Here is a 15505-nt window from a genome sequence, read left to right on the forward strand (position 1 = left end):
CATGTTGCCTGTAGCCCAGGAGGCTTGGGAATGTGTAGTAGTTTCATTTTCCCCAAAGGTGGTGGAGAAGGACTGAGAGAAAGCTAAGACAAAATCTGTGGTGGAGCCACCGATGTCTCAATGGCGGCAGAGTAAATGCAAATGACCAGATATGCAAATACAAGTGATAGCTCAACTTTTTGCCAATAAAGGACTGAGGATGGGGAAAAGCCAGTCTTTCCTCAGTCTGTGATGCACAAAGCCAATGACCATGGATGCCAATTCAATGGAAGAAAGAGGGAAGGGGGAAATCCTTACTCGACTGTCTTAACAGAAAGTGGTGGAAATATCCTGCACTGACTGAACTACCTGATAGTTGACTAGATTAATTTTCTGTGATTAATAATAAGGAAAAATTATTTTAAAAAGTCAAGTTGAGATGTAAAAATATGTTACATTTTCTGCACATGGTGACTTAAGAAATATGTATTATTGTTTATGTGTGTATGTGTATACAGTTGACCCTTGAACAACACAATAGTTAATGGTGCCAATCCTCTGCTCACTCAAAAATCCACATATAACTTTGACTCCCCCAAAACTTAACTACTAATAGCCTACTGTTGCCTGGAAGCCCCAACGATAACAAAAAGAGTTGATTAACACGTTTTATGTTATAGATATTATACACTGTATTCTCTTTTATCCCATTTAAACATTTTTTATTGAATTTATTGGAGTGACATTGGTTAATTAATTTATATAGGGATTAGGTGTTCAATTCTATGATACATCATCTGTACATTGTATTGTGTGTTCATCACCCAAAGTCGAGTCTCCTTCCTTCGCCATTTGTCCCCCCTTTACCCTCTCCTACTTGATCCCCTTCCCCACTGATAATCACCCTACTGTTGTCGGTGTCTATGAGTTTTTTGTTCGTTTGTTTGTTTTTGCTTAACCATTTTACTTTTTTCACCCAGCACCTCCCCTCTAGTAGCTGCCAGTCTGTTTTCTGTATCTATGAGTCAGTTTCTATTTTGTTTATTTAGTTTGTTCATTGGATTCCACATATAAGTGAAATCATATGGTATTTGTCTTCTCGGACTGGCTTATTTCACTTAGCATAAGTGAGCCACGCCATTTCCATTTCCATCAGCCGGTCCCCTCACATGGATGCGTCTTTCTTTAGAGAACACCCTGGGACGCAGGTAGCGTGGCCGAGTGGTCTAAGGCGCTGGATTTAGAGAACACCCTGGGGAGGTAAAGTTCTGTGCATATGAACAAAGTGGGGCATGGTCTCAGCAGATCAGGGGTTCCAAGTGTATCTTGACTCTTGCCCAGACTTTGAAACATCAAAAGTGACTGGAGCACGTGGGCTGTCCTTTGCCACTAAGTGTAGATTAAATACTATGCCCATAGGGGGCAGAGTTACCTCACTAAACCAAGGTTGGTTGGTTCTGGAAAGCCCAGGCCAGTATACCATTAACCTAGGTCTAAATCCTGACATTGCCATCCAGGTGGCTTCTAGCATTTTAACAAGGTGACGAACAAAGGTGGGGATGCTACAAAATTAAAGCAGGTAGTTCCCAGTTACTGTAACAAACACATGGTATTCACACTGCTGCGGAAAGAATGAACTTTTTATTTTAGAATAGTTTTAGATCTACAGACAAATTGTGAAAATAATACAGAGAGTTCCCTTATGTCTGAACCCAGTTTCCCCCATTGTTAACAGCTTGCATTAGTATGGCACATTTATCATAGCTAATGAACCAATATTGATAAATTACTATTAACTAAAGTCTATATTTTTTCCAGATATCCTTAGTTTTAACTGAATATTCTTTATTTGTCCAAGAACACCACAATACATATAGTTTTCATGTCTTATCCTGCTCTGGCTGTGACGGTTCTTCAGACTTTCCTGTGTTTAACAACTTTGACGGTTTTGAGGAGTACTAATCAGGTATTTTGTACAATGTCCTCTATTGCAGTGGTTCTCAACCTTGGCTGCACATTAGAATTACCTGGGAATCTTTTTAAAATCCTGATTTCTGGGCCTCATCCTCTGGAAATTGTTTCTTTGTTACTAATGTTGTGGCCCCACCCCATAACAAAGAAACAGAATTTCAAGAGGATGAGGCCCAGAAATTAGGATTTTAAAAAGATTCCCAGGTGATTCTAATGTGCAGCCAAGGTTGAGAACCACTGCTCTATTGGGTTTTGTCTGATGTTTTTCTCATTACCAGACTGAAATTATGCGTTTTGAGGAGGAACATCACAGGGGTAAAGTGCCATAACATAACATGTTATCTCATGCTGTCAACATGACTTATCGCTATTGATGTTGACCTTGATCATCAGGCAGAAGACAGTATTTGTCAGGTTTCTCCACTGCAAAGTTATTCCTCTCTCCCCACCCCCCATCCCCCTGCCCCATACTGTATTCTTTGGTGGAAGTCACCATAAGCAGCTCACACTTTAAGGGTGGGTGAGCCATGGAACCCTCCTTGAGCGGGCAGTGTGTCCATAAATTATTTGGATTCTTCAGAGTAGGAGATTTCTCTCTTCTTCCTCATTTATTTACTCTGTCCATTATTCACAACAGTGTAGACTCATGGATAGTTACTTTACATTTTGGGTTATAATCCAAATCAAAGTTTTAAATTTTGTTACTCAAATTGTTTTAGCTTTGGTCATTGAGAGCTCTTGCAGTTGCTGAAGTGCTTTTTTTATTTATCCCCTATTATTGTTCTCTCTCTCTCTCTCTCTCTCTCTCTCTCTCTCTCTCTCTCTCTCTCTCTCTCTCTTACTTTCTGGAGCTAAATGAGGCTCCAGGCTCCTCTTGTATATATGGTGCCCAGGTCCTGTTATCAGCCATTCCCCCACCCTGAGGAGAATGCTATTAGAAACAAAGAGCTGGCCACTAGGCTTATGTTCACTTAGGCACACATTTTGCACATCTTTTGTTCTTCCAACAGCCCTGTGAAGTTATTATTCCTATTTTATAGTTGAGCAATCTTTGCAGCCTTGCACAAGCCCCCCCCAGCTAGTTGTGGAGCCTGGCTTTAGGCTGAGGATTTTATTTGATTAATGAAAGACTCAGTCCATCAACTTTTAATAGTATCCTCATTCATTTTGCTCACAAAAGGTACAAAATATGACCAATTCTCTTCAAAAGGTATTTGTAATCACATTTTTTGTGTGTATGAAAAAAGCATACTACTTAATGTGCATAATGAATTAAGTTTACTTTTATAATAGGTGTACATGTATAGAAGGCATAATAACATTTTATGTAGTCATCTACTGAAATATTGGTGGTTAAATGCTTCAGGATATCTAGAAATAAAATATTCCGGTAAGTATGTGGCAAAGGCTCCTTTATTTATTCTATCTTGTATTTGTGTCAGTATAGACCCTTGGGTAGTCATTTTATACTTTGGGTTATTCACACATTCATTCAAAACACATTATTTGAACACAGGGACAACATATATAAAGCAAGTCATATATGCTCCCTTCAGACTGATGCAGGGATTTAAATATGCAAACAAATAAGATAGGGGTAGTTAGTTGTGAGAGCTGGAACAGAAGTCTGAGAACTCTCAGAAGCTCCAATTAATGTAGATGAACACGTCCACATTGGCGCTGGGGAAAAACCCGGGTTTCAGCTGCTCGTCTGTGCAAGGTGAGCTGTGTGATCATGTAATCTACTGGAGCTGGCTCTTTCCACCTGGTATCAGAGGAATGGAATGAGGATTTGAAAGCGCATTGTCCAGCACTGATCAAGTGGTGTTTGTACAATTAAACCAAACACTCAGTGTATCAGGAAGTAGTAGAGCATAGTGGTTAAAGGCGTGTACTCTGAATTTGGGGTCAGATTTGGGCTTTACTAGTTATACCACTTAAGGATAGTAAGTTTCAAAAACTCCATAAGCCTCCATTTGCTCACAGGTAAAATAAAAAGTATGATAACAGATGTTACCTCCTAAAACTATGAGGTTTAGTGCTTTGGAAACAGTATGTTTGCAATAAAGAAGAGTTATTTTTACCTTCATTGTGTATACTTGCTTTGCTTCAAGCTACATACAACTGTCAGCCCTGATACCTCCAACCAGACAGTAGCAAACAATAAGGCCAAGACTGAAATATGTGTAGTAGTATGTATAAAATCTTGAGCAAATGGCAAAAATTAAGATAAACATAAAATAGTAACTATTGTAGTTTTAATTACAAAAAAACAAATATGCAGTTCTTTAAATTTCCAAAACTTATTAGCACAGTTTAACCATATAAATAAGAAAATGAAATTAACATTTTATTACAAGATCAGAATACATGGAGTGTGGGGTTTTTTTTAGGTGGATGAAAATGTTCTGGAATTAGTGGTTATGGCTACATAACTTTGTGAATATACTAAAATTCACTGAATTGTGTACTTTATTTTTAAAAATATGGTCTTTAAAAATTGATTCAGAGAGAGAAAGGGAGAAGGAGAGAGAGAGATAGAAACATCAATGAGAGAGAAACATGAATCAACTGCCTTCTGTACACCCCCTACTGGGGATTAAGCCAGAAACCCAGGCGGGTGCCCTGACAGAAATCAAACTGGCAGCCTTCAGGTATATGGGTCCATGATCAACTGCTGAGTCACACCAGCCGGCTGAATTGTACACTTTTAAAAGGGTGAATTTTATGTATGTGAATTGTGTATCAATAAAAATCATACCTCAAAAAAGCTCTAGCAGGCAATCATTTAAATATTTAGAAGAGAAAAAATAAAAGCAAGAAGATATCCAACTTTATCTCAACAGATAGAGGTTGGGAAGTGGTGAAATATGACGTGGTAAAGCTACAGCAGTGCTGGTGTGCAGGCGGGAGAGAAATATTTCATTCTATTGTTCAAAATTGACAATACGTGCTCTGTTCCCTTCTGGCTGGGTTCTTGAGTATACTTGGCAATTCGTACACCATTCTGGGGTTGAAATGAGTGTGTAATTGATTAAGAGTTACAGGAAAAACTTCACACGAAATTACCTTATTAAACCTGGTTATGCCATAACAACATCTAAACCAAAAATGAATAGCAAAATAAGTCCCCAAGAATATAAAAAGTGCACACACACATCCTCCCTCAACACCAACATTTCTGATCAGAATGGGACAAACCTACATTGACACATAATTTTCACCAAGCCTACAGTTATCATTAGGGTTCACTCCTGGTGTGGTACATTAGATGGGTTTTGACAAATGTATAGTAATGTGTATCCATTATTGTAGTATTATACAGAGTGGTTTTCACTGCCCTAAAAATTCTTTCTGCTCCCCTTAATTCATTCCTCCCTAATCCCTGACAGTAAATTTTTTTTTTTTACTATCTGCATAGTTTTGCCTTTTCCAATTGTCATATAGTTGGAATCATATAGTATATTACCTTTGTAGATTAATTTCTTTCACTTAGTAATATATATTTAAGTTTCTTCTATGTCTTTTCATGGCTTAATAGCTCATTTCTTTTTAGAGCTGAATAACATTCCATGGTCTGGATATACCACAGTTTATTTATCCATTCACTTACATTAAGGACGTCTTGGTTGCTTCCAAGTTTCTGCAATTTCAAATAAAGCTGCTATAAAAATTCATGTGCAGGTGTTGGTGTGGACATGTTGTCAACTTATCTGATTATCTCATTAAGGAATTGCAAATTAAAACAACAATGAGGTACCACTATTCACCCATTAAAATGGCCCAAAACCAAAACATTGGCAACACCAAATAATGGCAAGGGTGTGGCGCAATAAGAACACCCACTCTTTGCTGGTGAGCATGCAAAATGTACAGCCACTATGAAAGGCAGTTTGACAGTTTCTTAAAAAATTAAACATCTTACCAGATGATCCAGCAATCACCCTCCTTGGTATTTATCCAAAGGAATCTTTGGGAGTCCTTGCTTAAAGGACACTACAAACACATGTGTCCTCCCCAAATTACTTACCCTAACTGATTGTATCTAAAAGATAAACTTTATCTCAAACTGCTGTTACAATAAAAACCTAATGTAGCAGGCAATCAAAGCCTGGTTCCTTTAGCCAGGCCGTTCTTTAGCCCTCTTGTTCACAGCAAATGTTGTGCCGGAATAATCCATTCATCGGTCGCTCTGCTGGTCAGCCCCGGCAGAGAGGGAAAACATCGACAAAGGAGACTGCAAGCAAAGGCACAGAGGAGGACTCCTGCACAAGCTCATTCAGAGACAATGGATTATACTTGCAGACTAATAACAGAATTGAGAGGAAAAGCTGCTTCAGCCACTCCCTGATTCTCATTCTCTCTCTGCACTCATTTCCTTTAACCACTTCATCTCAAATAAGAATGGAAAAGGAAGAAAATAAATAATTTGCTATTTCTTTGCTGACCTGGTGTTTCAACTTGCTTTCACTTATCGCAGGAGCACGTGGGCCACTCTGAACAGTTCTCAATCTCTCTGGGTAGATAGACTAGATGTTAAATGGAAATAATGCCAGGACTGGTTTCTGGCAGGACTGTGAGTGCACTTGTACTTCCCTTGCCTAATCTTTTAGATGGTGTGAAGACAAGTGGCAATAATGCTTCATCATGTATTCATTTCCACCTTTTATCTAAGAACTCCACAGCATGTTGCAAATATGATTCCTTGCAACACCTCTGTGAAGTCACTTGAAAGCTGTAGCAACTGAGTAACAGAGGAGTCACAAACGACTGTTCAAGGTCATGTGTGGAGTGGTTGGAACCTGACTTAAAAGTGCCTTGTCATCACAGGCAATAAACTCCCTCCAGCTTCCTCTTCGGTCCCCATTACCTGAATCTGACCTTTGTAAAATGCGTGAGACCTTGCGTTACACCATTTTATCTGAACTCAAAGTTTACTGTTATTATTAATTATGCTCATCTGTACTAATGCCTAACCAGTGGTCGGCAAACTCATTAGTCAACAGAGCCAAATATCAACAGTACAACGATTGAAATTTCTTTTGAGAGCCAAATTTTTTAAACTTAAACTATATAGGTAGGTACACTGTTATTAACTTAATCAGGGTACCCCTAAGGCTTAGGAGGAGCCACACTCAAGGGGCCAAAGAGCCGCATGTGGCTCGAGAGCCGCAGTTTGCCGACCGTGGGCCTAACCTGTGGATGACACTGGAGCAAGCACAGATGTGGTTACCCGAAGCGAACTTCACCTCACCTGCCTCAAGGCCGTGAGATGAAGTTTAATTGGATTAATGGATGTTTGTAAAACATTTAGCAACCCTTAGATGAAAGGGTCTAATGCAAAGATACAAAGCCTCCCCCATTAATTACCAAAGAAGAGAGCTGGATGATGGCTGTCCCTCTTTCTCGGAGGCATCGCAATCAGCCATCCCCGCTCAGCACCAGGTTCTGACTTTTCTCAGGTGGCTTGGGGTGGCCCATACGTTCACATTCAGTCGAGCTCTCCTTGCTTTTATTTCCAAACATTAAAAAATACAAAACTTCTCTCTAAAGATAAGGCAGCTCCCCTTCTGTGGAGCTTACCTTAGTTGTCACCTATTATAACAATTTCAGGTCATGAAGGACAGTAAATAAAAACATAAACAACAGCAATAAAAGAGCAGAACCCAGGCAGAAAGCTCATGCCAGTGTAGTTAATGTTGAGAACTTGTTCCCTGAATATTTAAATATACAAAACAATATATGTTCAGGTGTAACTATTAGGAATCACAGACTGCTACAACTAGACTGGGCTTTAAAAATGATTAAATTACCCTCATTGTTTCTCAAGTAAAGAAAAAATGCCAGGAACGCTGTGTAATGATTACTCCAAGATCTCAATCTGTAAGAGGCGGGACTCAAATCAAGGACTCGGGTCTTTGGTAATACCCTTCACACGGCACCATATTGCTCCCCACTTTTTTTTTTTTTAAAAAAAGATGTTTTATTTCAGAGAGGAAGGGAGAGGGAGAGAGAGAGAAACATCAATGATGAGAGAGAATCATGGATCCGCTGCCTCCTGCACGCCCCCTACTGGGCGTTGAGCTCGAAACCCAGCATGTGCCCTGACTGGGAATCGAACTGTGACCTCCTGGGTCATAGGTCAACATTCACTTTTTTATAAAAGGGTCAGAAAATGATTCTTTAAACATTCTCTCTAGAATATTTGAGAGATTTTATTTGGAAAGTTAGATTTAAAATGGATGTTTCCAGGACACACCAATTGTGTAAAACCATGGCTATATCATAGCACTGTAAGGCATGTCCTGTTACTTAGACAAGATAGGGAGGGCTTGGGACATGGCATTGGACATACCACTTGGTAAAACTCTGCACTTGGGCAATAGATGAAATTGCAGGGACTGGCAAAGGAAGTCCAACCTAGCAGGCAACTGAAGCTTATGTCAACTTGCTTATAGTTCAGGAGAGCGGTTGGCCAAGGGGGAAGGGGAGGGAGGCCATTAGAGAGAAGTGGCATTATTCCCAACAAGCAGCTAGAGCACAGCAAGGAGGAACATGGGGCACGTGATACTTGGAAATACAGACGGGAAACTGGCTCCAGGAGTCTGTCCTCTAGTGACCAAGTCCAACCAGAGACTTGGGGCCTGGGGCCGTATCCCAATTCCTGGTAGGAGCCTGAGAAAAGAAAGGCTAGTCCTTATTCGTAGGAAGGTTTGGAGGCTGCCAGACAGGAACTTGGTAACAGTAGTACCCACAGGGGGTAGGATCTTATTGGCAGGATCAGGGCACAGCATCTGACCAGTGAGGAGTGTGACTAGGTGTTGGACAGTGGAGAGCGAGGCTGAGCTAAATTCAGGACCCCCACCATGGGCCTGGGATGACAAGGAACAAGCCTGAGTCCCCTGGTGGGAATGAAGAACATGTCCCTGCTAGAGGAGAGAGAGAGAGAGAGAGAGAGAGAGAGAGAGAGAGAGAGAGAGAGAGAGAGAGAGAGAGAGAGAGAGAGAGAGAGAGAGAGAGAGGAAGCTGGGACTGGTTATTGGGACTCCCTATTTACCATCCTTCCTAATGTCCACTTGGAAATGACTCATGCAAGGTTTCTTTTTCATCAGTGAGTAGGATTCTATACAGAATGGAGAAAGACTCTCAGTGGATCAATCAATGATTATTTGGGAGGGAGAAGAGGCTGGCATTAACAACCAATGAAGCTCAGAGCTTTTATTTGTTTATATGGCACATGTCTTTCAATGCCATAAGCAAATGGGTAACGGAAATTATTGATTTCAGAGAGGAAGGAAGAAGGAGAAAGAGACAAAAACATCAATGATGAGAGAGCATCATTGATCAGCTACCTCCTGCATGCCCCCCCCACTAGGGATGGAGCCCAAAACCCAGGCATGTGCCCTGACTGGGAATGGAACCATGGCCTCTTGGTTCATGGGTCAACGCTCAACCACTGAGCCACACCTGTCCAGTGAAAGTTTATTCTTTATATCAGTCTCCCCATATGTTAATTTTGCCTGTTTGATATTTCTATTCTGCACTACACATGCCTCCCAGGGTGTGATGTGCTGTGGTGAGAATAGCAGATGTGGATTTGGTGTGGTCTGAATTCAAATCTAGACATTTTACTGACAGATTCCATCCATTCATTTATTTAACATTTGTTTAATTAACTTCAATAGCTTGGGCGCCAATGATTGCCTTGACATTTGCTATCACTGTGTTCGAACAAAGATTCCTTAGTTTCTACTAAATCTTTTAGAGTTGATTGTAATCGAACTATGACCTCCTGGTTCATAGGTCAACATTCACTTTTTTATAAAAGGATCAGAAAATGATTCCTTAAACATTCTCTCTAGGATATTTGAGAGATTTTATTTGGAAAGTTAGATTTAAAAGGGATGTTTCCAGGACACACCAATTGTGTAAAGCCAAGGCTATATCATAGAACTGTAAGGCATGTCCTGTTACTTAGACAAGATAGGGAGGGCTTGGGACATGGCATTGGAAGATGATGCACGGAAAGCACTTAGTCCAGAGTGAACATGCTGATGTTTGCTGTATCGTTGCGTATTCTGATTTCTGGGAAGTTCTTAACATTGAAAGGGGCATTGTAATCTAAGGGTGCCAGGCTCAAAAGGGCAGTTTTGGAGTCCTGGGTTTCCAGGGATCTTTGAAAGGCCATCAGCACTGGAGAGAGAAAGAATCAGAACCAAGCTCTGCCAGCACCACTGTCTAATGTGGGCAACCCAGCTTTTTAAGTGAGAGAAATTCAGAGCCAGATCATCTTGGCACTGAAAGACGCTTCAGTGATTGGCTGGTCTGATTCCAATCCAGATGTCACACCCTGAGATGTTCTAGCCTTCCTCTCCCCTGGCCCCTCTAGTGTCCCTGTATAGGGCACCTTCTCCAGTCAGCATTCTCTGCTGGCATCAGCAGCCAGGAGCTTGCATATGAAGCTATTAAGTGGTCAAGTATTTTGGAATATAAGGTGGAAAACACACTCACTTCCTGCTGCTTATTCTCCCACTATGTGATCTTGAACAAGTCAATTCACTGCTCTGAGCCTCAGTTTTCTCACCTGTACCAAAAGACCAGTATTATTTGCCTTGCCCTTGTAATATTGTAGAGTGCTTTTTGCTGCTCAGCAAAGGTAAATGCTTCATGAAGGGAGGCACGAGATGGCCATCGAGTGAGCATCATATCGAGGAGATATGCAGAGGAGAAAAGCAGTATAGAATGGAGCACCTGAGTCCTCAACTCACACACCTGTGCGGATGCTGGAAGGAGCAAGATTTCTTCTCCTCCAGGTATAATGGATGCATTTAGACCATGGTTCTCTGTAGCCAATACCCCTGCCTTTGTTTCCTTAATGTATTCTTTTTGCTACTTCCCTAAATTCCAGTTTCACTTATTGAAACTTACTACCTCATTGATTAGCCTTAATTTTGAGTCTCCAGGATTTTATTTGCTTCGCTCTTTTTAACCCCTATGATAGAACAGATGGTCTCCAGCTTATACATTCGCTGCAAGAGAACATTCCATGTATCTGGACAGCAACAGGCCTGTCTCCTTCCTCATCCCACTGATGACCCCATTCTCTCTTACGTGCACACACACACATGTATGCACACACATACATGTACAGACATGCACTATCCCAGCATGAGCCCTGGTCACACTTCTATTAGATTCAATGGCAACATTGGCCTCACCATTCTTTTCTATGATATTTATCACCCCTTTAACCCACTCTTTGCAGGGGCCTATTACTAATATCTCAATCCTTTTGGCCAGATTGCATCTCTTAGCCCAGATGTCATTCACAAAGCCTAGTGTTGTAGTTCACAATATTTTCTTTAAAAATATATTTTTATTGATTTCAGAGAGGAAGGGAGAGGGATAGGGAGAAAGAAACATCAATGATGAGAGAGAGTCATTGATTGGCTACCTCCTGTATGCCCCACACTGGAGATTGAGCCCACAACCTGGGCATGTGCCCTGACCTGGAATCAAATCATGACCTCCTGGTTCATAGGTTGATGCTCAATTAGTGAGCCATGCTGGCCAGGCTAGTTCACAATATTTTAATTTACTATTAAAATATTTGATGACATGCCTATGTTAAGAATATAAAGAAGTTTTCCTGAAAGACTATTTGTTAATATTTATCTAGTAGAATCTATGATAGATACCCAATATATTAGAATAATATGTGTCTGTAAAATATAAAAAAATTCAGAAATGTTTAGTGATATGGAAAAGGTATTAAAATATTAAGTAAAAACAAGACACACACTTTTAAATGTAACACTAGAGGCCAAGTGCACAAAATTCGTGCGCGGGGGGGGGGGGGGGTCCATCAGCCCGGCCTGCACCCTTTCCAATCCAGGAACCCTCGGGGGATATCCAATTGCCTCTCACAATCCAGGACCGCTGGCTCCTAACCACTCACCTGCCCGCTTGCTTGATCACTCCTAACCCCTCTGCCTGCCTGCCTGATCCCCCCCTAACTACTCCCCTGTTGGCCTGATTGCCCCTAACCGCCTCTGCCACGCCCTGCACCCGGGACCCAGAATTCCCTCCTCTGGCCAGTTGCAGGCACCTGGGGCCCAGTCTTCCCTCCCTCTGGCTGGCCACAGGCACCCAGGACCTGGGCCGGCTTTGCCTGGGCCAGCAGCAGCCACAGGAGACCGTGGGTGGGCGGCTTCACTGGGTGGCAGCCGCAGGTGCCCAGGACCACAGGGTGGGCAGCTTGTCCCTCTTCCAGGGTACAGCTGCAGGTGCATCCGCTGGTGCCTGGGACTGCCAGGCTGGTGGCTTGTCCCTCTCCCGGACCGCAGCCTGGCTGGTCCCCATACCTCTCTCACAAGCTCATTTGTGCCTGGCTGATCCCCATTATTCTCTGGCAAGCTCATTTGTGTGTGGCTGGTCCCCATTCCTCTCTCTCCAGTGTTGAGTGTCTGAGCCATTATGGCATGATGGCATGATGATCATTTGCATATTAGCTCTTTATTATATAGGACGAGCCTGTTATTATCCATGGATGCTTGGATTAAAAAGAAAGAAAGGAATACAGCCAAATTCTAACAGTGACTATCTATGAGTAGGAGAATTTATTTTTTGCTTTATTCACTTGTCTGCATTATTTAATTTTCCACAATAAACATACATTAATGTCATAATAAGAAAAGGTAAATGCTATTAAAAACTTTTTTTTTTTTTTGCTAAAGCATCATTTCTTTAAGTTCTGCTTAACCTCTACAAAGCCCAAATTTCTTGCTTGCCCCCATTAGGGCAATGTCAATCTCTTTGGCATGGCCCATGAACTAGCAGTTAATATTATTTCCAAAGATGAGGAGCTGGAAATGTAATGCAAGTTTATTACAATTACATAGAATATATCCAAGTAAAGAACCTGTGGGCATCTTTTGGTGGCAAGAAGTGAATCCTCATTAAGGATCCATGAGCTTCCTGAATTGCCTTGAAAAATGAAATCGTAGCTACCTCGTATTAGGCCTTCTGTTTTCCTCCAGGATGTTTCTTTCTTCCTGTGCTGGTCTTTGTTCTTTGCTCCCCACCAGAACCTGCCTTTCCCAAATCTGATTGGCCCTGGTCTTGTTGGAAGCGTGCCCAGGGTCCTCCAGAGGGACTCCCCTTCCTTTGATCTTGTGAGTCAGGGCAGAGCAGCCCATCTAGGTCTTGGGCCCATGGTGGTATCCTTGGGAAAATGGGGATACCCCAAACACCACCTTTGCTGAAGAGCTTGGGCAAGCAATTGATTCCATGACAAAATCTGCTTCTTTCTCGGGGGTAAGGGGGTGGGGGAAGTAAGGGCAAAATCTTTTATCCTATTGCAGACAATAATGGACACTCCCCTTCCACTTTATCCCTTATTTCTGGAATACAGTCAGGTACTGCTTAATGATGGGGAGAATAAATCACGAATAAGAGAAAATGCTGCCATAAAGAGACACGGTAAACACAAGATGTATGGGCTGATGCCAGCATAACAGGGCATACTGTTTTACAGCAAACCCTTTTTTATTTATTTTTTTAAGTAGAAAGCACACCATAAAATAAAGATAAAAAGAAGATAAAAAGTATAGTATAGTAGATACATAAACGAGTAATATAGTCATTTGTTATTATTATCAAGTACTATGTACTATACACAATCGTATGTGTTGTACTTTTATAAGATGGTCAGTCTGTTTGTTTACACCAGCATCACCACAGACACGTGAGTAATGCATTGAGCTGTGACATTACGGTGGCCACAATGTCTATGACATCACTAGACAATAAGGATTTTTTTTATTATTATTGACACTATTACAGTAGGGATTTTTCAATTCCATTATAATCTTATGGGACCAGTGTAATATATGAGGTCTGTTGTTAATGATAGGTCATTATGCAGTGCATGACTGTATCAGAAAGCACATGGATTTACAGTCACCCCAAATCCTGAAGCCAGGATCAATAACTAGCTGCGGGGGGGGGGGGGGGGGGGAGAGGGGGCTTGTGTAGGGCTGTGAAGATTGCTCATCTATGACATTGGACTACTAACTTTACAGAGATGTTGGAAAAATATTTTATTTCTAGTCCTTCTTAAGAGTTTAACAACCAGTATTTTAATGAAAGGAGACTGCATAAAATAGTTTGATTGTACCTTTGTTCTTTCTCTACGTGTTTTCACAAAAGTAAACCTAGTACCACGTACACATTAGGTAGATGGTTTTTTTTGCACACACAAATGTGATTACAAGTACCTTTCAAACTTTCAAAGTAACCAACAACTTCTATTCTATTTATTTATGATTAAATCCCTACATCAGTCTGAGGTAGCAAATATGACTTTATTTGTATATGTAGTTGCTGTGCTCAAACAATGTATATTGAATGAATGTGTGAATAAGTTAAAAAATGAGTTTTGTCACAAAGTTACCTGATTATTTTATTTCTAGCCCTCCTTAGGCATTTAGCTACCAATATTTTGGTGAAAGAGACTACATAAAATAGTTTGATTATACCTTTGTTCTTTTTTGACATGGTTTTCACAAAAGTAAACTTAATTCCACATACACATTAAGAATGCTTTTTGCTTACACAAAGACATGTGATTACAAATACCTCCTGAAGAGGATTGATCATCACTTGTACCTTTTGTAAGTAAAATGAATCTGGATGCTATTAAAAGCCGAAAGATTAGGGCTTTCATTAAGGAAATAACACCTGCAGCCCTGTGGTCCGGCTGGTGTGGTTCAGTGGTTGAGCGTCAATCTATGAACCAGGAGGTCACCATTCGATTGCTGCCAGGGTACATGCCTGGGTTGCAGGCTTTATCCCCAGTGTGGGGCATGCAGGAGGCAGCTGATCAATGATTCTCTCTCATCATTGATGTTTCTATCTCTCTCTCTTTCTCCCTTGCTCTCTGAAATCAATAAAAATATATATATAAAAAAATCTGCTACTCTAAGAGCCTCACCCAGCCCCAATTCCTTAGCCTCAACAAATAAAGCAGTGACGTGGGAGTTCTTAAGTCTGCCCAGTTCCTCAGGAGGTCCTGCCAACTCTGCATTGTCCGGTTGGATTTGCAGTCAGATGCCTTATGCTGGCAGGCACTGGGCAGGCAATGAGTTCTTTCCCTGTAAGTTGGGCACAAAAAGGTCAGCCTGGGAGCAGTCTCGTTTGGGACAGCCGCTCTGAGGAAATGCAGTAAGGAGCAGGCAGAAAGTCCTGGAGCACAGGGTGACTCATGGGAGGAGTTAGTTCAGCTTGCTAAGTACTGTCATTTGCTGAGTGCAGGTGTGTGCGCAAGAAGGAGTTGTAACCTGGAGGATCATTAACTCTTTCAGTCAGCTGGCGACTCCGGTGGCTCGGCAAATTCCTCCTGGAAGCTCCTGCTCTGGGAAGGTCAGGGAGGAGGAGTGGAAGCACTTGTCTATGGGGGACCACTTTGAGAAGGGCCAGCATGCTTTGCTCAACGAAGGAGAAGAGAATGAGATGGTAAGATTCTAGCTGCTTTCCTCTCTTCCCATTCCTACAC

At 41.5% G+C, this 15505-nt stretch overlaps 1 protein-coding gene across 3 annotated transcripts in view; it reads left to right on the forward strand.

The window, feature by feature from the left end:
• The first annotated feature begins 15109 nt into the window (after positions 1-15109).
• Positions 15110-15505, forward strand: part of ATP13A4 (ATPase 13A4) — a 254996-nt gene continuing 254600 nt past the window's right edge. For 2 of the 3 annotated variants that reach the window (XM_036348287.1, XM_036348288.1), the window contains exon 1: positions 15119-15465. In XM_036348287.1, coding sequence (XP_036204180.1) covers positions 15403-15465 — 63 coding nt within the window. In that variant the 5' untranslated portion in view covers positions 15119-15402. Of the gene's footprint in view, positions 15466-15505 lie in introns of all 3 variants that reach the window. The other variant, XM_036348289.1, reaches the window with a different exon arrangement.

Source organism: Myotis myotis, unplaced genomic scaffold (genome assembly GCF_014108235.1).
Source record: "Myotis myotis isolate mMyoMyo1 unplaced genomic scaffold, mMyoMyo1.p scaffold_m19_p_2, whole genome shotgun sequence".
In the NCBI taxonomy this organism is placed as follows: Eukaryota; Metazoa; Chordata; class Mammalia; order Chiroptera; family Vespertilionidae; genus Myotis; species Myotis myotis.